General features: G+C 43.8%; 1 protein-coding gene across 1 annotated transcript in view; it reads left to right on the forward strand.

Moving 5' to 3' along the window:
* The window catches only part of AGBL4 (AGBL carboxypeptidase 4), a gene marked incomplete at both ends in the record, with an annotated part of 1399565 nt that overhangs the window by 1321575 nt on the left and 53087 nt on the right, over positions 1 to 24903 (forward strand). Inside the window, 2 exons of the mRNA XM_081220343.1 lie at positions 17556 to 17708; positions 20843 to 21005. Coding sequence (XP_081076469.1) covers positions 17556 to 17708; positions 20843 to 21005 — 316 coding nt within the window. The remainder of the gene's footprint in view (positions 1 to 17555; positions 17709 to 20842; positions 21006 to 24903) is intronic.

The following is a 24903-nucleotide window of genomic DNA, read 5'->3' on the forward strand; positions in this document are numbered from 1 at the left end:
ATCCCAAGCTCCTAATTTATCCCCCCTGCTGCCAGATTTCCCATTTGGTAACCATAAGTTTGTTTTCGAAATCTGTAAGTCTGTTTCTACTTTGTAAATAAGTTCATTTATATCATTTTTTAAAACATATATTCCTCATATGAGTGATATCATATATTTGTCTTTGTCTGACTTACTTCACTCAGTATGATAATCTCTAGGTCCGTCTATGTTGCTGCAAATGGCATTATTTTGTTCTTTTTTATGGCTGAGTAATATTCCATTGTATATATGTACCACATCTTCTTTATCCATTCCTCTGTCAGTGGACATTTAAGTTGCTTCCATGTCTTGGCTATTGACGAAGGTTTTTATGTGGATGTGGATGAAGGAGACTGCACTGTCTTGGGACTTCCCTTCAAACTAAGAGATAAAGCCTGGTTTGTCCCACACCTCCTTGTCCAACCCTTGCTCACCTCTCACAGCTGCCCCCTCACTCTGCTACTTCCTGGCTGTGTAATGAGTCCATGACAATCAATCTCTTCTATTCAGAGGGAGTGAGAGCCTGCAGCAAAGTAATAGCTTGAGAAAACCCTTATCCTCATCCCATTTGCATTCCAGTAGGGAACCCAGGTGTTTGAGTATGTGTATGTAGGTTTTTGATTTTTTTTTAACTCTTGTTCTGATTCTGTATCCTATCAAAAATGTGCAATAATGCTTATGTCTAACTATATTAGTAAATAGCCCTATTCTTATAGGAGACATATGATTGCATGGGAAACGTGTTTTTTCACACAAATAGCCATGTTTAGGAAAAACCAACTTGTTTGAATCAAAATGTCATAACCTAAAACCATAGACCATCTGATAGCATCTCATTCTAACTGGGAACAAGTACCTAGGAGGCAAACATCCAACTCAAACTTGTAAGTTGATGACACTCTCAATCTCAGGGAATGACTCAAACTTGTAAGATGATGACACTCTCAATCTCAGGGAATGTCTCAAACTTGTAAGATGATGACACTCTCAATCTCAGGGAATGACCCCACCCTCTACCCAGCCACCCAAGCCAGAAACCTGGGAATCAGCCCAAATTTTGGTCCCATACCCAGCACTGGCAATCTTACCTTCTAATGCGCCTCATATCTGTATCCATCTTCTCATCCTCACTACCCTACTTTGATTCATAATCTAGTCTTTTTTTCAATTAGTCTTCACTTGGACTATGACAAAAATGTCCTAGCCATTTTATGCCTTTGAGGCTTACAACCCCCAATTCTTCCTCGTCACAGCCTCCAGAACAATCTTTGCAAAAGGCACATGTAATCATGTTATACTTCTATAAAATACTTCTCTGGCTCTCTGTTTTCTACTTTGCGGGACAAGCCCCAACTCCTTCGTGGCTTGCAAGGCCTTCCATGAATGGTCCCTAGACTCTTCTCCAGCCCCTCTCCTCACCCCACTGCCCCTCCACTCCATACCCTTCAATGGCGCCAAGCACCCTATAGTTCCCTGAACGGGCTGGGTGGGTTTTGGCCTTGGGGTTTTTGCTCACACACTCCCTCTGCCTAGGATGCCTTTCTCTCTGCTGGCAGCTCCCCACTTTCTCACCCACTTGCTGAGAACCTTCTGGTCTTTCAACACCTTTCTCAACAGCATCCTGTTCCACAGTCTTCCCTGACCACCCAGAGAACGGATGTTTCCTTCAGCTGTGACTTCACCCCATCTTCACACACACCTCCCAGAGCACCAGAAGCCTTATGGACACTTAGTGGTGGGGAAGGGGGACAGGAGGAGAGAAGGAGTGAAGAGAGAGAAGAGAGGAGGGCAGGAGGAGAGAGGGGGAGGTGGGAGTGGAGGAAAGAGCAAAGGAACTGACATGGGATCCCTCCCTGTACCTTTCTCCTCCCTTCCTCTCCCCTCGCCACCTTCACCGAATAAAGCAGGTAGGAACCATCTTAGAGTTCTCTAGGACAAAGTGCATAGTTTGGGCACGAATGCTGACACCCCTGAACAGTTCTTTGAAAAGCAGTGATATCTACTCTACCGAATGGGAAGACTGCATTAGCCTGGAGATGCGGTTGCACTGCCGTCTTGCAGTATTTCTCCCCCCACAGGGCTGTGCCAAGGTTAAGGATGATGCACTCAGGTCTTAGAGGAGATACGGTGGGAAAGGCTGGCAGAATCTGTCCTCAGAGACCACAGTAGGAGAAAAAACAAAACAAAAGAGTGCAAAGCAGAAAAATGAGGTGATTGAAAAATACAAGACTCTCAGGGCATTAATGGTCCCTGAGAAGTCACCAAATCAACTCTCTAAATGGGGCAGTTGAGGAGAGGAGAGGGTCTTCTCCAGAGTCACAGGTCGGGTTAGTAGGAGAGCCAAGATGGACTTCCTAGGAAGAAAGGAGCTAACATTTCCTGAGGACAGAGCCCCAGCTCAGCAGTTAGAGCTACATTATTAACTCTCTAGATCAGCTAGCAACCTCCTCTAGGAGACACCTCTAAGCATTCAGACCACACGTATTTACTGAGCTCTTAATATGTTCCTGGGGGTGCCCTAGTTTCATCAGCCTTTGATTTATAATGAAGCAACATTAACTCTTAATTATGAAATTAAGATGTCCCTCAGCTCTCACAGGCTTAAATATTATATCTCAGTCCTTTTCTTGTTTTGTCTCATCTTCCTGCTCAGACTGGAGCTTTCTGCAGGAAGACCTGGCTTTTCCATTTGTATCTATGTCCACTCTAGATGCAGGAGTGAACACCTGGGGGGACCCCCAAGGGTGAGAATCAAGCAGAGGCTTTGGAAGCAGTGTGATGTAAGTTAGAATCCCAGTTCAGACCCTAACCTGCTATGAGATCTTGACAAGTATGTCTCAGAGCTTCTTCTGAGAAACTAAGACCACGATCTTATTTACTTTAGTGAATTGTTGAGAAAATCAAATGAACTCATTGGTGTGAGAATGGTTTTTAAACTCTACAAAGGTGCGAGATAATGGTTATTATCAATAGATGTTTTATTGAACAAGGAAGAAATTTACGTTTATGTAAGCTGGGTTCCCAAGCCCCTCTCACTTCTATGCTCCTATAGCCCCTGCACCTGCCTTTGAGTCTTCCGTTGCACATGCAATTATTATTTTTTTTAAGTTTATTTATTTTATTTATTTTTATTTTTGGCTGTGTTTTGTCTTCGTTGCTGCACGCAGGCTTCAGTAGTTGTGGCTCGCAGGCTCTAGAGCTCAGGCTCAATAGTTGTGGCGCACGGGCTTAGTTGCTCTGCGGCATGTGGGATCTTTCCAGGCCACGGCTCGAACCCGTGTCCCTTTCATTGGCAGGCGGATTCTTAACCACTGCGCCACCAGGGAAGCCCCTGCAATTACTTTTTAAATGTCCATCTTCCCTGTAAAATTTTGAACTCAAAGAGGTCCATATCCCTGGTGCCAAGCACAGCACTTGAACGATGTATCACTTGAACGAAGTATCACTGTGTGACTGAAAAGAATGTATAGAGAGTGTATAATCTGCCAGATGTTTTGCCAGGTGCAAAGCCAGTCACCTCATTCGACTTCATGGAAATGCTGTGAGGTTGGGATTATTATCCCCAATTTTTAGATGAGGAAACTGTGGTGCAAGTCATAAAGCACACCCATGGCTAAGCTGACACTTGAAGCCAAGTCTGCCAGATCCCCAAACCATGGAACTCTTGTGACTACCTTCTTCTGTCATCATCATCATTGTCTCAGTCAACGTGGGGGTCACCAATCACTGCTACAGTAAGCAGGAGACAGAGGTCAGCAGTTCTTCTTTTGTTCTGGGAAGGTCTGTTATGAACCCAGACCGCTTGTGCTGAGTCTTTTTTCTCTCCCTTTTTCTAGGCAGGAGTGGAGGAGGGGATAGAAGCCAAGGAAGGCTCCCTCCTGCCAGGCCAGACCTGGCTCTTCCTGGATCTTTGGAAGAGATGTAGAAATGCCTCCATTTACATGTACATCCTACTTTTCATTTCTAAGTAGAGTAGGATTGTAAGAGTAGAAAAATATTTTTACTCTTCACCTTGCTGCTACTGATGCTTTTTCCCCACACCTAAGCATTACTCTCACAAATTTCCTTTGCCCTGAAGTTTATTCTGCTGAGGCCAAAGAGGCCACAGATGCAGAGGCTGGGTGTTCTGAATAGCTTAGAGATGAACAGCTTAGCCCTAGATCAGAAAGACATGAGTTTGAATTTCAGCTCTGCCCCTTGTGAGCTCTTTGTCTCAGTTTGATAACCCTGCTTACGGCACAGGATTTTTAGTATAAGACCATACATAGGAAGCACTTAATAAATATCACCAGCTTTTGATGACGGGGTCATGGTTAAGAACATGGATGGTAGAGCCAGACTATTTGGGTCCTGCCAGTTACCGCTATGTGGTCTGGGGGATCCCTTGAAAGTTACTTAACCTCCCTATGCCTTAGTTTCCTCACTTGTAAATGATGTTTCTATCAAATAGGGTTGTGGAGGGTTCATGAGTGCCTGGCAGGTAGTAAGTGTCCTACTCTTATTATCATCCTCCCTCCATAGCTCCGCTGGCTAGAATCTAGGCCCTGAGACTCCTAACACCACACCCCGCACAGCCCCTTTCTCTGAGTGCAGGATACCTGGTCCATTCATTCACTTACTTATTTTGTCACTCAGCAAATGTTCCTGATGACTTACTGAGTGCTGGGCCCTATAATACACCCTGGGGACGCAGAGGTGAGACAGGCATGGTCCCAGCCTTTACCGGGTTCACAGACCACTCCCCCCTCCTTCTTAAAACGTTTCTTTTTTTTTTTTTTTTCTCTTGGTTTTCATGAAACCACACTGTCCTTTTTACTTCCTCCTTCTCTGGTCACTCCCCAGTCTCCTTTGCTTCTTCCTTTACCCGAAGTCTCAACCTTAGCAGGTCCCAAGCTCAATCTTGGGACCTCTTCTGGATCCACACTCTCCCCCAGTGACGTTAAGGAGCACCTCCACGCTAATGATGCCCACATTTACATCTCTAGTCCAGTCTTCTCCCCAGGGCTCCATTTTCATATATTTAACTGCCTACCTGACATTGGTATCTGATAGTCATTGCAAATGCAGAGATCCACATCAGAACTCCTGAATTCCTCACCACCCTCCCAACTGGTCTGCATCCCAGGTTCCTCCATGTCTCTCCACGGCACCACTATCTGCTCAGTTGCTCAAGGCATAACCCCTTGATCCATCTTTGATTCTTCTTGCATAGAAACCATGTGCAGGTCCTATAGAGGTGTGGCCAATATATTTATCAGATATGTCCCTCTCTTTTCATCTCTACCGTCACCACTTCAATTCAAGCTACTGTGATTTCTTAGGAGACACCAGTGCATCTGCTTCTACTTATGCACCACAAAAATCCATTATCTACACCACAGGCAGGGTAATCTTTTTTACAGCATTCCCCTACTGAGATGGCTTCCACTGTACATAGGAGACACTCCAAACTCTGACTCTGGCCTGCAAGGCCCGGCATGAGCTGGACCCTATAAGCCTCTCCAGGCTCACCTCCAGTACTAATTATGATACACTCATTGGCCTTTCCTCTGGTGTTTGAAAATACCACATTCATGTTGCTTCAGAGCCTTTATTTACCCAGAATTCTCTTGCTGGCCTCATTGAATGGCTTGTGGTTTTCATTCTTCAAGGCTCAGCTCAAATATCAGAAGCGTTTCCTGATCACAGTATCTCAAGTAGACCCTGCCCCGTCCACTCACTTATTCACCATCCTGTGGCTCACCCCATGCATTCCTAGCATGCATTACAATCTGCCATCACCTTGCTTAGCTGCTGTTCATGGCAAGTCATCCCCACCTGGAGGCCAGCTCCCCAAAGGCAGGAACCTCTTCTGTCTTGTTCACCCCCAGGTCCTGGAACATAGTAGGTTCATAGTAAATATTTGTTAAATGAATGAAAAAGCTGGATGATAAACACCATAACAGAAGAATATTTTAAAAATCTGTGGGAGTCCAGAAAAGAGAGCTGCTGTCCCTGGGAGAGTAAAGGAAGGCTACACAGAAAAGAGGTCGTTGGGCCTGTCAGTGAAAGATGAGAAAGAAGTTACCAGGAGGGGAAAGGGAGGGGGAGTAGGCACCCCTGCCCCCCACCGCAGGAGTAGCAGACACAGAAGCACAGAGAGGAGAAACTGCGTGTGCTGGGGAAGTTATGGGGCGTGGGGGGGGTGAGGGGCAGGTGTCAGCAAGGCTGGAGAGTAAAGAGAAGAGAAGCAGGAGACAAAGAGCCATAGCGCGTCCCCTCGGTGCCCTAGGCTGGCTGCCTGGGTTTCTTTTGTGGCTGTTCCTCCTTTTGTCCCCATTGATTCATTGCATGCTTTTTTTGTGTGTGTGTGTGGCAGGAATGTCAGTCCAGCCACACTCAGGGCGAGGAGAGAAGCCTTAACTGGGCCACTTCAGAGATCTAGGCTATGTGTGATAAAGGACATGATTTTGTCTCTTAGAGTTGCTCAGTTGTTTTTGTTTCTAATTAATTAATTAATTAATTTTTATTTTTGGCTGTGTTGGGTCTTCATTGCTGCACGCAGACTTTCTCTAGTTGTGGTGAGCTGGGGCTACTCTTCGTTGCTGTGCGCGGGCTTCTCATTGCAGTGGCTTCTCTTGTTGTGGAGCACAGGCTCTGGGCACACGGGCTTTGGTAGTTGTACCTCGTGGGCTCTAGAGTACAGGCTCAGTAGTCGTGGTGCACTGGCTTATTTGCTCCGCGGCATATGGGGTCTTCCTGGACCAGGGCTCGAACCCGTGTCCCCTGCGTCGGCAGGCGGACTCTCAACCACTGTGCCACCAGGGAAGCCTGGCAGGTGGATTCTTAACCACTGTGCCACCAGGGAAGTCCTGCTCAGTTGTTTTTAAGGAAATAATTCGCTATTTTTCTTAAAATTTCTCCTTCCTGCTTTAGGGCACGCACCCTGACTTCCATAAGTATCTACTTTAACTTCTGAAAAACAGACAGGGAGTTATTTTAGGTGATAATAAAAAAATAAATTTGGGGCTTTTTTGCCTAGGTCCATGGGGAAAGAGCTGCCTCAGGCAAATCTGAGCAGGGGAGTTGTCTGGAAGTTCTCTAACCCTCCTTGCTCTCCCCACCCCCCAACCTTTCTGAGAGGCTAAGCCTAAGCTTCCTTCCTGGGATGAGGGCGATTGCCTTGCTGGACCGATAGCTCCTGCGAGCACAGCAGGATGCCTGGCGTGGCTTGTAACCAGCGTCTGGGTTTGAGTCTCTCCACTTCCTGCTGCATCCAGTGGGGCAAGTTACTTAAACTCTCTTAGCTTCAGCTCCCTCCTCTATACAAAGGGAACACTAAAGCAGTTTACCCTCCTCAACTTGTCCTTATCCCCGCCTAAGCTTCAGTTTCTTTCTCATCTCCAAACCTGAGACAAATCCCTCTGCCCTTCCTGGGTTGGGTTTCCCTTCTTTCATTGGATTGAATATGTGGTCCACCCTGAAGTGCTGCCCTAATGTGGAGGACTCAGCCCATATCATAGCACCAAGCTCAGGCTTTGGCTTATGCCACCTGATGTGAAGCAGGGAAGCAGCTCAGAATGTAGGGGAGAAAAACCCCAAGAAAACAAACAAAAAAAACTAACCCATTTCCTCCCCGATGTCTAGGAGGAAGCAAACTCCACACTAAATTATGTTCCAAATATGCCCTAAGGTAGTTTTAATTTTATTGGCACTGATTTTAATTTACTCTTTAGGCCCCTGATTGCAGGATGAGCTGTTGGCTGCTGGCAAGGGGACAGCCCTTCATCGTTCGGTTTTAATTAACTTTCTTAAGTTCAGAAGGAAAGAACAGAGATGCTGTCCCTGCTTCTATTCTCAATCCCAAACTGTAATTAAGGGCCCTGAATTAGCTGCACACCCCTTGCTCTGACACAGCCACAGAAAAGTACCTCATTTGACTGCTGGAAAAACATTCAGACGCAGCTGTTCATTCATTTAATTCACTCATTATTCCATCAATTCACTAATTCATTTTCTATTCATTCCCTTACCAGACCTCTAATGATAACCTACTATATACCAGGCCTTGCTCTGGTCCTGTGGATTTAAAAAATCAGCAACGTATGGTCCCTGCCCTGAAAGAGTCCACATTCTAATGGTAGATGGAGATAAACAAAGCATTATTACGCCATGTGGTCAGTGCCAGGAGAGAGAATTATGAGAGCACAGAGGAGGCTGTTAACTCATCCCTGAAGGATAAAATAAAGCTATTTGAATTTATATTTTGTACCAGTCGGATGAATAATATTAGATGCTATAACAAGCAATCCCCAAATCTCAGTGGCTTAATACAGTAAAGGTTCATCACAGTCTGATGCAGGTCAGGTGACTCACCTGGCCATTTTCCTCTCAGTGTTGATTCAACGACCTAACCTTTTTCCTTCTTACTACCTAGACTTTTTCCTTCTTACGATACCATTGTTTTTACATGTAGCTTCCATGCACAAGAGCAAGAATGTGGGTGATTGTGTACAAGTTTAATGGCCAGGCTTGGAAGTGACACTTGTTACCACTGCCTGCATCCCATTTGATCCCAACCAAATATCAAAGTAGACTGGGAGATGTCTTCCATGGTCCAGGAAAAGGAAATGGAACTGGTGAGCATCCACTTAGTTTCTGCCTTAAATGTTAAGGTTGTGTCAGAGTTAGCCAGATAAAGAGATCATGTATTCCAGACAGAGAAGACATTCATTGTGTGTAAATGTGGAAACAAAAGTCACAAGCATAAAGGTTTTAAGTACTCCAGGCAGCACTATTGGACTGTAGTGTAGAATATCAGACCAGAATTGGCAAGAGCTGAGACTAGACAGGGGCCAGATCACACGGGACTTATGCAAATATATTAAGGGGTTTGGACTCTATCCTGTGAGCAACAGGAAATGGTAGAACAGTTTTAACTACAGAATTTTATATATTTATTTATTTATGGTCGTGTCGCATGGCATGTGGGATCCCAGTTCCCCAACCAGGGATCGAACCGGCGACCCTGCAGTGGAAGCACAGAGTCTTAACCACTGGACTGCCAGGGAAGTCCCAATTTGTTTGCATTTTATTTATTTATTTATTTAAAATTTTTTCTTAAAAAATATTTATTTTCCTTAATTTCTCTTTCTGACCTTTTGTTGTTAGTGTATAGGAATGCAAGAGATTTCTGTGCATTAATTTTGTATCCTGCAACTTTACCAAATTCACTGAATAACTCTAGTAGTTTTCTGGTGGCATCTTTAGGATTTTCTATGTATAGTATCATGTCATCTGCAAACAGTGACAGTTTTACTTTCTCTTTTCCAATTTGGATTCCTTTTATTTCTTTGTTTCTCTGATTGCTGTGGCTAGGACTTCCAAAACTATGTTAAATAATAGTGGCGAGAGTGGACATCCTTGTCTTGTTCCTGATCTTAGAGGAAATGCTTTCAGTTTTTCACCATTGAGAATGATGTTTGCCGTGGGTTTGTTTTATATGGCCTTTATTATGTTGAGGTAGGTTCCATCTATGCCCACTTTCTGGAGAGTTTTTATCATAAACAGGTGTTGAATTTTGTCAGAAGCTTTTTCTGCGTCTATTGACATGATCATATGGTTTTTATCCTTCAGTTTGTTAATATGGTGTATCACATTGATTGATTTGCATATATTGAAGAAAGCTTGCATCCCTGGGATAAATCCCACTTGATCAGGGTGTATGATCCTTTTAATGTATTGTTAGATTCTGTTTGCTAGTATTTTGTTGAGGATTTTTGCATCTATACTCATCAGTGATATTGGTCTGTAATTTTCTTTTTTTTTGTAGTAGCTTTGTCTGGTTTTGGTGTTAGGGTGATGGTGGTCTTGTAGAATGAGTTTGGGAGTGTTCTTTCCTCTGCAAACTTTTGGAAGAGTTTGAGAAGGATGGGTGTTAGTTCTCCCCTAAATGTTTGATAGAATTCACCTGTGAAGCCCTCTGGTCCTGGACTTCTGTTTGTTGGAAGATTTTTCACCATTGCGACAAAAAGAATAAAATACCTGGTAACAAACCTACCTAAGGAGGTAAAAGAACTGTACTCAGAAAACTATAAGACACTGATGAAAGAAATCAAAGATGACACAAACAGATGGAGAGATATACCATGTGCTTGGATTGGAAGAATCAATATTGTGAAAATGACTATACTACCCAAAGCAATCTACAGATTCAGTGCAATCCGTATCAAATTACTAATGGCATTTTTTTACAGAACTAGAAAAAAAAATCTTAAAATTTGTATGGAGACACAAAAGATCCCAAATAAACAAAGCACTCTTGAGAGAGAAAAAACAGATCTGGAGCAATCAGGCTCCCTGACTTCAGACTATACTACAAAGCTACACTAATCAAGACAATATGATACTGACACAAAAACAGAAATACAGATCAATGGAACAGGATAGAAAGCCCAGAGATAAACCCACGCACCTATGGTCAACTAATCTATGACAAAGGAGGCAATGATATACAATGGAGAACAGACAGTCTCTTCAATAAGTGGTGCTGGGAAAACTGGACAGCTACATGTAAAAGAATGAAATTAGAACACTCCCTAACACCATACACAAAAATAAACTCAAAATGGATTAAAGAACTAAATGTAAGACCAGACACTATAAAACTCTTAGAGGAAAACATAAGAAGACCACTCTGACATAAATTACAGCAAGATGTTTTTTGACCCACCTCCTAGAGTAATGGAAATAAAACCAAAAATAAACAAATGAGACCTAATGAAACTTAAAAGCTTTTGCACAGCAAAGGAAACTATAAGCAAGATGAAAAGACAACCCTCAGAATGGGAGAAAATATTTGCAAAGAAATCAATGGACAAAGGATTAATCTCCAAAATATATAAACAGCTCATGCAACTTAATATCAAGAAAACAAAAACCCAATCAAAAAAGTGGCAGAAGACCTAAATAGACATTTCTCCAAAGAAGACATACAGCTGGCCAAGAAGCACATTAGAAGCTGCTCAACATTACTAATTATTAGAGAAATGCATATCAAAACTACAATGAGGTATCACCTCACACCGGTTAGAATGGGCATCATCAGAAAATCTACAAATAATAAATGCTGGAGAGGGTGTGTAGATAAAAGGAACCCTCTTGCACTGTTGGTGGGAATGTAAATTGATACAACCACTATGGAGAACAGTATGGAGGTTCCTTAAAAAAGTAGAAATAGAATTACCATATGACCCAGCAATCCCACTACTGGGATTTTTCTGGGATATACCCAGAAAAAAACAAAATTCAGTAAGTCACATGCACCCCAATGTTCATTGCAGCACTCTTTACAAGAGCCAGGTTATGGAAGCAACCTTAATGTCCATTGACTGAAGAATGGATAAAGAAGATGTGTTATGTGTATACAGTGGAATATTACTCAACCATAAAAAGAAAAGAAATTGGGTCATTTGTAGAAGGGACGTGGATGGACCTAGATACTGTCATACTGAGTGAAATAAGTCAGAAAGAGAAAAATAAACATCGTATATAACACATATATGTGGAATCTAGAAGAATGGTACAGATGAACGAGTTTGCAAGGCAGAAATAGAGACACAGATGTAGAGAACAAGTGTATGGACACCAATAGCAGAAAGTGGGGGAGGGGGGCATTGGGATGGATTGGGATTGACATATATACACTAATAGGTATAAAATAGATAACTAATAAGAACCTGCTGTATAGCACAGGGAACTCTACTTCACTTTGCTGTACAGTAGAAACTAACACAACATTGTAAAATAACTATACCCCCATAAAAAAAAATTTTTTAATAAAAATATTTACTTTATTTATTTGGCTGCGCCGGGTCTTTGTTGTGGCACGTGCGGTCTTTGTTGCAGCGTGTGGGGTCTTTGTTGCAGTGTGCAGATATTTAGCTGTGACATGCAGGATCTTTTAGTTGTACTGTGTGGGATCTTTAGCTGCAACATGCAGGCTCTTAGTTGCAGCATGTGGGCTCTAGTTCCCTGCCCAGGTATCAAACCCGGGCCCCCTGCATTGGGAGCATGGAGTCTTAACTGCTGGACCACCAGGGAAGTCACTTGTTTGCATTTTAAAAGGTCGCTTAAAAGCAGCAAAAAAAAAAAAAAAAAACAGGTCAGAAGCTATTGTAGTAGACTAAGAAAGAGATGAAACTCAAATCAGACCTGGTCCCTATCCTCAAAGAGCTCATAGGCAGACAGACATACTTTTCAGCCAGATTACAGTAACAAGTATACAAGTATATCTATACAGTATTCAAGCATACTTACATAGTAACAAGTACTGACATCAAGGCCCAAGACGGAAGCTGTTTGGAGAAGGAAGGATTTATTTTAACTGAGCATGAGGAGAAATCATAAAAAGTTTAAGAAAGCCATATCTCTTCTCTCTCATCCAACAGCCACTTTTAAAGATGGGGAAATTGAGGCACAGTGAAGAGGTGCTACTTATTCGTGGTCACAGATTATGTTTACATTAGAACCAGAGGTAGGAACTCTGCTCTGCCTTCCCTGCTCCATTCTAATGAAACAACATAAGTCCATAAAGCCAGTTTAGGCACAAAACATCATCAGGATGGTGAGGAAATTCGTATTTGTGGTCTTTGGCATTTCCAGCATAGTGCTGAATATGTGTAATGAAGAGGAAAAAGAACTAAGACTTCAAACTCAGACCCTCTGCAGGCAAATTCCCTAGATCTTTTTCTACTCCAGGTAGAATTTAGATTCTCAGAGTGGGAGGGGATCTTAGAAACTAAATAGTCCTTTAACATTGTTTTGAAGATACTAGCCAATGCAGTTAGATACAAAAAAGAAATTAGAAGCATAAAAACTGGAAAAGAGGAGATAAAATTGCTAAGTGTATGTGATAAGATTGCAAACCTGGAAAATACTGCCCCTTTTATTCACCTCAGTCATCCTCACCTCCTGGCTGTTCCTTGAACAGCCAAGTACATTTACTTCTCCTTCTACCGGGAAGACTATTACCCTGATATCCTCAAGACTAACTCTCCTACTCCATTCAAGTCTCTGTTTTCCCAGAATCTCTATTACTTTCTATTCTCTTACTATGCTTTATTTGGTTCCATGGCATTTATACCTCCTGACATCTAGTATTTTTATTAATTGGTTTATTTTCTTTCTCTCCCATAGAATGTAAACTCTTTGAGATCAGGAGCTTTCTGTTGTGTTCATTGCTATATCCTAGTGCCCGGAACACTCCCTACACTCCCTGCATATTCCCAGTGCCTAGAACACTATATGACACGTAGTAGGTACTCAGTGGTTATTTGTGGAATAAGTAAGCAAATGAAAACTCAAAAAAATAAAATGAGAAATTATTATAAGAACTAATAGAATTAGTGAGGTGTCTGGGTACATATTTAAACCACTGAAAATCAGAGCCTTTATATGTATAAAGAACTACCAGTTAGAAGATTTAATGGAAGATATCATGTTTACAACAACTAAAAATATAAACTGCCTTTCCATCAGAAAGAATGTTCAGGGTCTATATGAAGAAAAAAAAAAGCTTTTAAAACTTTCTGCTGTACCCAAAAGAAAATGGAATAAATGAAAGTCAAAGCATATTCTTGGATTGGAAGCCTCAAAGTGATAAGAGTCTTGACAGGACTGGGGGAGCAAGGAAAATTAAAGAAGCTGATTACAAAGATTGTATAGAAAAATATGCAAGAAAATACAGGAAAATATGGAGAAAGAAGCATAATGAGGTAATACTAGCCCTCCAAATATATTATAAACTTAACATAATTAAAACTGTGTAGTACTGACACATGAATAGACAAATGATTAGAAGAGAATAGAAAGTCCAACAATCAACCCAAATACATACAAAAAAGTTATATGGTAAAGATGGCTTTTCAAGTCAGTGGGGAAAAGATGCACAATTTGATAAATGATATGGGACAATAAAGTTTAACCCTTACCTCACACCCTACATCCATATAAATTAAAAGTGAAATGAAATCTTTAAATATAAGAAGTGAAACAATAGAAATAATAGAAGAACCAATGAAAGAATTCAACCCACAAAAGACTGACAAATCTGTTTAAAAAGTTAGCATTAAACATTTCCACATGGAAAAAAAAGTACTAGCAGATGTAAAGTCAAAAGACAAATGACAAACTGAGCAAAAATATTTTTATACTACACACAAAGGCTAATTTCTCTAGTATATAGTTTCTATAAATCAATAAGGAATAAAGCCCTGAAACCCAATTTTTAAAATGGACAACGGAAATGAATGGACAATTCATAGAAAAGAAAATGCTAATAGTTTCTAAATATGTGAAAAATAATAACCATATAATAAAAGATAATTATACTAAAAGAAATTCAGACTAAAACTAGTCTTAGATATCATTTTCACCACCAAATTGGAAAGTATCCGAGTTTGATCACATCCATGTTTGCAAGGTAATCATGAAACTGATGCTGTTATACATTGCTAGGATTGTAAACTGGTCCTTCTAAGGAGGTCAGTTCATCAATGTTGATCAGAATCACAAATGCACATAGGACCCAGAAATTCTACTTCTAGGAATTTATCCTACGTGTAATTGTATATGTGTGAAATGGTGTTTATAACAGAGTCAGTCACTAAGACTTTGTAACAGAAGGTTGGAAACAAATGTCTGTCAGTGGGGAACTGGCTAGTTTATACACGACTGTTTAAAAAAATGAGGTAACTGGGCTTCTCTGGTGGCGCAGTGGTTGAGAGTCCACCTGGTGATGCAGGGGACACGGGTTCGTGCCCCGGTCCGGGAAGATCCCACGTGCTACGTGGAGCGGCTGGGCCCGTGAGCCATGGCCACTGAGCCTGCGCATCCGGAGCCTGTGCTCCGCAACGGGAGAAGCCATAACAGTGAGAGGCCCGCGTACGGCAAAAAAAAAAAAAAGAAAAAAAATGAGGTAACCATGTACTGAGAAAGAATTATCTCTAAGATATGTTGAGAGGAAAAAATGTTGATCCAAAAATTGTGTTTGTATTTTTTATTTTTTATTGTGTTTTTATCCCATGCGGCTTGCAGGATCTTAGTTCCCCAAGCAGGGACTGAACCCAGGCCCTCAGCAGTGAAAAGTGCAGAGTTCTAACCACTGGCCCACCAGGGAATTCCCCAAATGACGTGTTTTTAGTGTGTTACCTTTTGTGTGTGTTGGGGCAAAGTGGGTAGGGGGAGGAATATTTACTTGTTGGTGTGTAAATGACCTCTGGAAGTTTGTATGAGAAACTGGTAATGTGAGATGCCTCTGGGGAGCGTGCCTGGGTGCCTGGAGGACAGGGATAGAAGGGAGACTGTTCATTGTAAATTCTTTCATATCTTATTGACTTTTGAACCATGTAAATCAATCAATATAATTCACTTTACGGTTATTTACAGTAAAATCACATTAGGTGCCAGGTGTCAGGATGGGGCAGTGGAAGCTGCTCCAGACTGGTTTTCGGAGGAGCCAGCTTCTAATTCTTATTCTTTCACTAACTTGCTGGCTGACCTTAAGCAGGAAACCTCCCCACTCCGAGCTGATCTGGGAAATATCAGAGAAACTGGTTTCTAATAGCTCCCACATCCAGAGATATAAACTGCAGTTTTTCCTTACCCATGTCTTAAGTCATCTCTCTACCACCTCCCTTCCTCTGCAGCTCATCAAAAGCTCAGAGGAAAAGACAGACAATTGAAGAAAATAAAATTGCAAAGATGACTTTTATAGGGCTCCTGTTGATTCACTGCATATTCCACCTCCAAAGCTGAAAATGATGAGTTTAATATCACACAGAGCTCTGCATCTTGTATCTCTCAGAAGGCAGCTTACGCCACCCAGAGAACTCGGAGCTCAGAAAGACATGATTTTTCACTCCTAGTCTGAGGCAAATGAAATGACAGTCATGAGGCCCACATTCTAGAAGCAACATGGTTTTCATTTGGTCTTAACTTCGTTTGAAAGTGTCCCAAGGAGGGAGAATTCTTCTAAGCCTGGATTTTTCTTCTTTCCCGGGACTACATGCTAGAAAGCAGATGGAAAGGTGGCCAGGTCTTGCCTTGGCTGTTTCTAGTGTTACCCATGAACAGTGATACATTAACTGTGTCAAGGGTCAGGAGACCTGGGTTTCAGTCCCAGTTATTCCCATGTGACTCTCAGAAAGGACAGATATATAGGAAGAGAAAGTCAGATTTGAGGGACATTGAAGTTCTAAGGGCCTAAAAATCCCCCCATTCCTGGCAGTCTATTGCAGTGTCTGGAATGATCCCTCTGGGTGGTTTATTCATTCATTCTGCATCTGGCTACTGAGCATCCTTCACGGACAGGCACTGGGTGCTTTCCAGACAATACCCCTACCTTCGGGGAGCTCATAAATGAGAAGGTTAACAAATAACATTACATCAAGCTAGGGAGTGCCTTAAATACATGTGAGCAGAGAGCAGAGAAAGACTAGTCACAATTACCTTTATAGACAACAAGGTTATTTTTTCCCATATACTATGTATTATTGGGGAGTAGGTGTGGCATCATGAAATGAGGTTAAATAAAAGAATTAACTAAGATGTCCTATGTAAAGCTCCCAGAATGGTGTCTGGCATGCATTAACTATGCAGTAAATGATAGTAATGATTATCGCTGAGTTGGCTTCCCACTCTAACTCTCTGAGGTTGGAATTAAAATACCCATTTTTCAAATAAAAATTTCGAAGCGGGTACATGATTTACACCAGATTCCCTCAGATAGAAATGGCCTGCTTGGGGCAAAACCATTAGCAGGCCCAATTTAAATACAATAATGTCACCTGAAGGTGTTTCTCATTAATCAGAGAAACAAATTCTGCTAATGCCTTTAGTCATGAATGTATTAACTGTTCTGGGTAGGTAGCATCACTTCAGAAGACCTCTAAAGAGGGCTGCTAATGGTAGTGCTCTGAGACCCTGAAGGCAGATGGTGTTAAAAGTAAGGAGAGGGACTTCCCTGGTGGCGCAGTGGTTAAGAATCCGTCTGCCAGTGCAGGGGACACAGGTTCAAGCTCTGGTCCGGGAAGATCCCACATGCCGCAGAGCAACTAAGCCCGTGCTCCACAAATACTGAGCCTGCGCTCAAGAGCCGCGAGCCACAACTACTGAGCCCACGTGCCACAACTATAGAAACCCTCACGCCTAGAGCCCGTGCTCCGCAACAAGAGAAGCCACAGCAATGAGAAGTCCACGCACCGCAACCAAGAGTAACGCCCGCTCGCCACAACTAGAGAAAGCCCACACGCAGCAACGAAGACCCAACACAGCCAAAAATTTAAAAATAAATAAATAAATGTATTTAAAAAATGAAAGTAAGGAGAAATTGATCCTTGCTGCTCTCAACCCCTCCAATCACATTGCAGATAGTTGCTACATCTGAAGAGACATAGGGCTAGCTCACGAGGAAATGTGTGTGTGTGTGTGTGTGTGTGTATTTAAGGCAAAGTCTGTGGCCCCGATGTCTCATTTGTTATCCTTTCTCTCAACAGAAAACAAGCCTGGAGTTTTATATTGACATCCACGCCCACTCCACCATGATGAATGGCTTCATGTATGGCAACGTCTTTGAAGATGAGGAGCGGTTCCAGAGGCAGGCCGTCTTCCCCAAGCTCCTCTGCCAGAACGCTGAGGACTTCTCCTACGTGAGTGGAGATTTCTCTGTCAGGCAGCCCCAGCTTCCCTCCCCAAACTGCCCCCTCCCTCCCATCGCCTCCCTGTCTTTCCCCTCACTCAGTTCAGTTTGATTTAACACTCGCAGAACACCTACTCTGCGCTGGGTCTTGCGTGGGTGATAAAGATAGAGGTACACGAGCTCTGCCTGTACCTGCAAGCAGCTCATCCCCCATCAGGGAGGGAGACTCTCTGAAAAGACAGCGCTTGGTTTGTCTGAGGAGCTGGCATTTGTTTCGTTGATCTGACTCCAGCGTTAACAAGAGAAGAAACTCACTGAGCGTCTCCCAGTGCCAGACCCTGGCCCAGTGTCTGCTTTCACAGACCTTTGGCCTTCATTCTGTTAGAAGGAGCCTAACATGTCTGCTGACGGGGGTCATATGTCCACCATCCTCTTCCTCCATAGCCATTTCTGGGCCCTAATTTCTTTGTCAGTCATTTGTGGGTGATAATTTTTTGCCTTGCCTGCCTCATAACTTCCTGGGAGGACAAATGCAGTAATAGATACGAAAGCACTTAGCAGGCAGTAAAATTCTCAACAGACTCCAGAGACTGTGGTTACTACCCCCTTACATGCCAGGAAGGACTGGAGAGGCTGTGGACTGGCAGTTAGAATAATTTGTGGCAAAAAATAATATTGAGAAATGGCAGGGGAGATAAGGAGGGCAATCAACCTGTGGTGGAAGCAAACTTGGGAAAGTGTTTTTGCACATTTTTCTTTGTTTTGGTACGAAATCTCTGAGGCCTGTTATTTCCATGGGGCCAGAGGGGGAGAGGCCCACAAAGGGCATGGCAATTTTTTTTTATATATATTTTTTTAATTTTTTGCTTTATAACAAATTTAATCAGTTATACATATACATATGTTCCCATATCCCCTCCCTTTTGCGTCTCCCTCCCACCCTCCCTATCCCACCCCTCCAGGCGGTCACAAAGCACCGAGCTGATCTCCCTGTGCTATGCGGCTGCTTCCCACTAGCTATCTACCTTACGTTTGGTACTGTATATATGTCCATGCCGCTCTTTCACTTTGTCACAGCTTACCCTTCCCCCTCCCCATATCCTCAAGTCCATTCTCTAGTAGGTCTGTGTCTTTATTCCTGTCTTACCCCTATGTTCTTCATGACATTTTTTTTTCTTAAATTCCATATATATGGGTTAGCATACAGTATTTGTCTTTCTCTTTCTGACTTACTTCACTCTGTATGACAGACTCTAGGTCTATCCACCTCATTACAAATAGCTCAATTTCATTTCTTTTTATGGCTGAGTAATATTCCATTGTATATATGTGCCACATCTTCTTTATCCATTCATCCGATGATGGACGCTTAGGTTGTTTCCATCTCCGGGCTATTGTAAATAGGGCTGCAATGAACATTTTGGTACATGTCTCTTTTTGAATTATGGTTTTCTCAGGGTATAAGGGCATGGCAATTTTTGAAGCTGATGAGCTGAAAACGTGCCTGCTCGTTGCTTCAGGCCTAGACATTAGTGGAGAGAGGATGAATTTCTCCATGAGGTAAGATGTACTTTGAAGCCCAGAATCTTGGAATGCCCCACCAGGAAAGGAACTGGGAGATTATTTAGCCCAATCCAACACTTTATACCCAAGAGACACTTAAAGCCCAGAGAAGTTGGGTATCTAGGACAAGGTCCCTAAGCATTTGAAACAGGTAGAATGAGATGGCTTCTCATTAGTAGCTCGGGGATAAAAACAGCCAAGCTTATTTCTGTGGGAATCTCTGGAGGATGGCCAATACTTGTCTTTTTGAAACCACTCCAATTTCAGAGCAGAGTGTGGTCTTCTGGAGGAGACCCTGGGAGACTGTGAGTCTCCAGGAGGCTGGGCCACAGACTTCAGAGACCCTCACAGGGGTGAGGTTTCCAGGGTCTACAAAAAGGGTGTAGTCTAGGAGCTTTATTTCTGGCCTTGCCTGATGGAGTTCCTGCATTGCAGCCTCCTTAAGAGCTTAGGGCTTGGGTCAAGGTCATCTATTCTAGTCCAGCCTCTGTCTCCCCTCTTCTCTGATCCTCAGTACCCAACTCTAGAATGAGAGAGTTGGATTTCACTACATGAGCTTCAACTTCAACAGTCCTTTCTGATCTGAGACTCTAATTTTCTGATCCTTTCCTTTACGTCAAAATGCATACACACATACACACACACAGCTCTCTTCCTTTCAGTGTCTCTATATCTGTCTTGTTTTGCTGTTTTCTTTCTCCCTCTTCCTGCCCACCCCCTTTTCCTTCTTCTCTTATATTCTGCTGAACAGGACATGCCTTCTCTTATTAAAACCAGGCTCTTCATTTACTGCGATTTCCATGGGTTAGCATAGAAAGCCCTTCTAACCACAAGTGAACTGACCCTTACAGCTCTGTAAAAGAGATGTGATTTTTACCACCGCTTTACAGATGAGGAAACTGAGGCTCAGACCAATAAGGCTAGTTGCCTAACATCTCACACACTTTTGGAGAGAGGACTTGAAATGCGGACCTGCTGGCTCTTTCCTCTCTATCCACTGTGATGGGGGTAGTAGACACCCAAGTAAAGAAGAGCCGTGATCCCTGTGCTCTGGTGATGCTGAGCACGAGTTCAGCTGTCCCTAACGGAGGGCGAGCTTTGTGAAGGAGGGTTGGGGTGTCTGGAGTCACTTAGTCCTGGTCCACGTCTGTGTCACTTACTATGAACTTCCATTACCTCACGTTAGAGGGGAAACATTATGACACCCCTGTCGAGGGGGTGAAGCCTAAATGAGATACTATATGGGAAACAATATCATAAGGTTGAAAGCAGTGCCCAAATTTCAGTCTTGATTATCGTAATATCATTCTTATTCTCTGTCTACTTTTCCTTGTTCCATCTGTCCCCATTCAAATTTCCACAGATCTTTGTTAAATGGCAGTTACTATGCCCTAAGAACTGTGCTGGGTGCTTTCATTTAATTGTTTGTCTATTTAATCCTTCCTTATAATAATCTTGCAAAGTGGGAGTCACATCCCACTTTTCAGATGAGGAAGCTGAGATCCAGAGGTGCTCGCTCAAGGTCCCATAGCCAGCAGGTGTCCAGCCCTGATTCTCTCCTCCCTTCTTTGTCTTTCACAGTCCAGCACGTCCTTTAACCGAGATGCCGTGAAAGCAGGAACTGGCCGTCGCTTCCTCGGTGGGCTGCTGGACCACACTTCGTATTGCTACACCCTCGAGGTTTCCTTCTACAGCTACATCATCGGTGGCACCACGGCCGCTGTGCCCTACACAGAGGAAGCCTGTATCCTTTGCAGGTCCACCCAACCAGCCAGCTCGCATCCAGCTGAAAGTACCCAAGTCTGCCAGGATTTACCAGGCAGGTCAGGAATTTGGTCTCCAACTCAGGTGAGGGTTGAGACTCTGGGGTGAGGATGGACATGACTGGTTCTGCTGGTGTCATCTCTGGATTGTCCTGTTTGCTCTCTGCCCTCCTAAAGGACACCCCCCTCCATCTGCCTCAAGTCTTCCTCAGGCGCTTGGACCCATGGCCTTCCCATACCTGTGCTTCTCCCCTCTCTCTCTCCCCTCTGTCTCCTCACAAAGCAGTGAGTCTTCCATCATCTAAAGTATGTAAGTACACAGGCCAGATGCTCATCCCAGGGCTGCTAAGGAAGACTTTGACAGTCTTGGCCCCTCCTTCTCACCCTGAACATGTCTCTCTCTCTCTCTCTCTCTCTCTCTCTTTTTTTAAAATTTTTTATTGGCATAGAGTTGATTTACAATGGTGTGTCAATCTCTGCTGTACAGCAAAGTGACTCAGTTATACACATACACACATTCTTTTTTTTATATTCTTTTCCATTATGGTTTATCCCAGGAGATCGGATATAGTTCCCTGTGCTCTACAGTAGGACCTTGTTGTTTATCCATTCGAAATGTAATAGTTCGCATCTGTTAACCCCAAACTCCCTGTCCATCCCTCTCCTTCCCACCCTCCCTCTTGGCAACCATACGTCTGGTCTATAGACCAGACGTCCATCTCTCTGTGCTCCTGTTCCCGCCCTTTGTCTTCCCTCTGTGCACTACTTTCCCTTCGCTTGTCTGTACCCGCCTTGTCCCCTCTACTTTTATTTATTTATTTATTTATTTATTTATTTTTGGCTGTGTTGGGCCTTCGTTGCTGTGCGTGGGCTTCCTCTAGTTGCGGCGAGCGGGGACTACTCTTCACAACGGTGAGCAGGCTTCTCATTGTAGTGGCTTCTTTTTGTTGTGGAGCATGGGCTCTAGGTGGGCGGGTTTCCATAGTTGTGGCACGCAGGCTCAGTAGTTGTGGCTCACAGACTCTGGAGCACAGGTTCAGTAGTTGCAGCGCACGGGCTTGGTTGCTCCGTGGCATGTGGGATCTTCCCAGACCAGGGCTCGAACCTGTGTGCCCTGCATTGGCAGGCAGATTCTTAACCACTGTGCCACCAGGGAAGTCCCCATTCCCCTCTCCTTCTGTCTGTCCCCCCAACTCCTGCCTTGTATTTTTCTCTCCTTACTTCATGTGATGTGTTCCTCCCTCCCCTCCATCTTTTCTCCTTTCTCCACCATCCTTTCCTCTCTCTCTCCCCTTAGCCTCCCTCCATCTTCCCCGCCTTCCTGCTCATCCTCTGTGCATCTTTCTTTCTGCCTTTGCATTTCCTTTGCCAACTCGCTTTTCCTCTTGGCTTCCTCATAAAATGTCCCCAAAAACCCCCAAGCCTGTCATGATGAAATTAGAGGTCACTTTCTAGCTTGCTTGACTTTTTAGGGATTATTTAGTAATTCTAGTTTCCTGAGTATTGATTTTCATTTCAAGGTCAGTACATAAGGGTTGTGACAGATTGTGACAGTTTCTACTTTTCTTTACTTTTGGTTTTTGGATTGACCCATTTCTCCTTTCTGAACACTTAGTTTTCTCAGAGAGAGAATTATAGTTGATGGAAAAGAAAGGGAAAGGATAATATTAACTCTCTATATACAAACTCTCTCTCCCCAGAAGTGGAAGTGCTCCTTTCAGCCTTGATTCAACCCTTGGGGAGTGTTTGTGGAGTTCTTACCACACTCTGTGCAGGAAAATTTCTTTTCTGGTTGAGACATGACTTAGCACTAGTCCACACAGTTGGTTGCACCCTCGTGGCTCTGGGGGGTCCAGTAACCTAGCTGGGAACATGGGGGCAGGGTGATGGCCTCAGAGAGAGGGGCGAGCAATAGGCAGATGAGGTGTTAGACCAGTGTTCCATATCCAGTACCTCACTGGAGAGACTGTGGTAAGAACTGAGGGAGAGTTCCCCCCGCCCAGTCACCAAGACTGGGGCAGTCACCTTGAAGTCTGCTTTAATAACTACCTGGCTCACCAGCCAATGGAGTAGGCTCTGCTCTGCAGCAGAGGACCCTTGGTTTGCAAAGTCCTGGCCATCTCTATGTGCCACACTGCCCCCCCGTACACACACACACACACACATGCACACGCACACACACGATGGTGTGCAGCCCATTGCTTCCCCAGGATCCGCTAACTCCTGTGCTCCATGCATACGCACATTCCGTGCTGCCCCTGCCTAGCTCGCCCCTGATGTGGTGGCAAAGGAGATAGAGCGAGTTGTCTGAAAGAAGAGTTTGAGCATGTGCACCAAAGGTATCCCACCTGTGAGCCTTATCTCAATGAGATAAGGGTCCCACCAGGTGTGGCCTGCACTTAGTTTGTGGCTGATTTCTGATGTCCAGTTTGATGGGTTCTCCTACCCTATCTCAGCACCTCCAACATGCTTTTGTGTTAGAAGCAAATGTTTCTCTCAGTGGAAGGCCCCTCCCTTGCCCCAGGCCCAGGGTTTCCTCTCCTCAACACCCAATCCTCATTCATCAAAAGTAAGTACACCATTAACACATGCCAGGAATCCTACTAGGCACTGGGGTAAAATATTGACCAAGAAGCCATGGTCCCTGACTCACAGAGCTTTTGGTCTACTTGGGGAGCCGGAAAAGGAAAGAGGCAGTTATAATCTGTGGGGTAAGTTCTGTGGTGGAGAAATTCCAGAGAGCCTTGGGAAATGTTCCTTTAAATATATATATTGAGTGTCTGCCATAAGCCAGGTAAAGTTCTAGGCACAGGGGATGTGTAGCAGGGAACATACTGAAGACAAAAATGTCTGCATACAGGGGTAGGAGGAGACTCAGACACAGTTTCGGGAGGTCAGGGAAGGCTTCAGTGGAAGAGACATCTAAGCTGAGTTTTCAAGACTGAGAAGAAATTAGGCAGATTGCTTGGGGTGGGTCGTTGTAGGGAGGGCATTGCAGACAGAAAGGGGAGGAAGGAAGGTGGATTGTCGGAGCTGCAAGGGGTCAGGTATGGCTGAAGGACTTCAGATGCAGGAGATGGGACCAAAATGGCAGCCCGTTAGGAATTTAAATGTTAAGGACTGTGAAGGCAATGGAGAGCAGTAGAAGGGCTTTAAAGAGCAGTGGGAAGCCCCTCTGGCTACAGTGGGAAGGTTAGATTGGAGGGGCCAAGGCTGTAGACAGAGACACACTAGGGGGCCGTTATGACAATCCAGGTGGGAAATGACTCAAGCCTAGACTTGGGTGGTGCTGTGGAATATTTAGAATGTGGCACTGAGAAGACTTGGGAAGTGATTGGATGGGGATGTCGGTGGGGACCAGAAGCCAGTGTTTGGAAGGGGTTAAGGGTGATGGGTAGCGAGGCTGTGCAGGAGCTGAACAGGCCGCAGTGCTGTTGGGTCACCCCATCTCATCTGTCATCTAGGGGACAAGAAGAGGAATCTGGAGTTTCTCCAGGGAAGTGCAGGCCAGTTCAATACACATGAATGTGATTTAACCTGGTTCTTGTTTGAAATGCATTAAAAAAACAAAAAAAAACAGAGGGAGACTTCAGGCAGACAGATTGTGATCTTTGTTGGCTGCTGGCTCTGTGTCCCAATCAGAAAAAGAAATTACATGGTCTGATAGGAATGGCAATATGGTCTGGGAGGAAGTGTCCTCTAGACTTGGAGTCAGGAGACCTGGATCTGATGACAGCACCGACATCATCCCACATCCTCCAGCCTCCCTGAGGTAGGCTTCATCACCCTCACAAAGGCACCACGAACCTTCCTGCTTTCTTAACCCCTGCTGTGGGAATAATATTCATGAAAAGAGAGCAGACTTTCAATTGAGACAAA

The sequence above is a fragment of the Mesoplodon bidens genome (assembly GCF_964165515.1).
Source record: "Mesoplodon bidens genome assembly, chromosome: 2".
NCBI lineage: Eukaryota > Metazoa > Chordata > Mammalia > Artiodactyla > Ziphiidae > Mesoplodon > Mesoplodon bidens.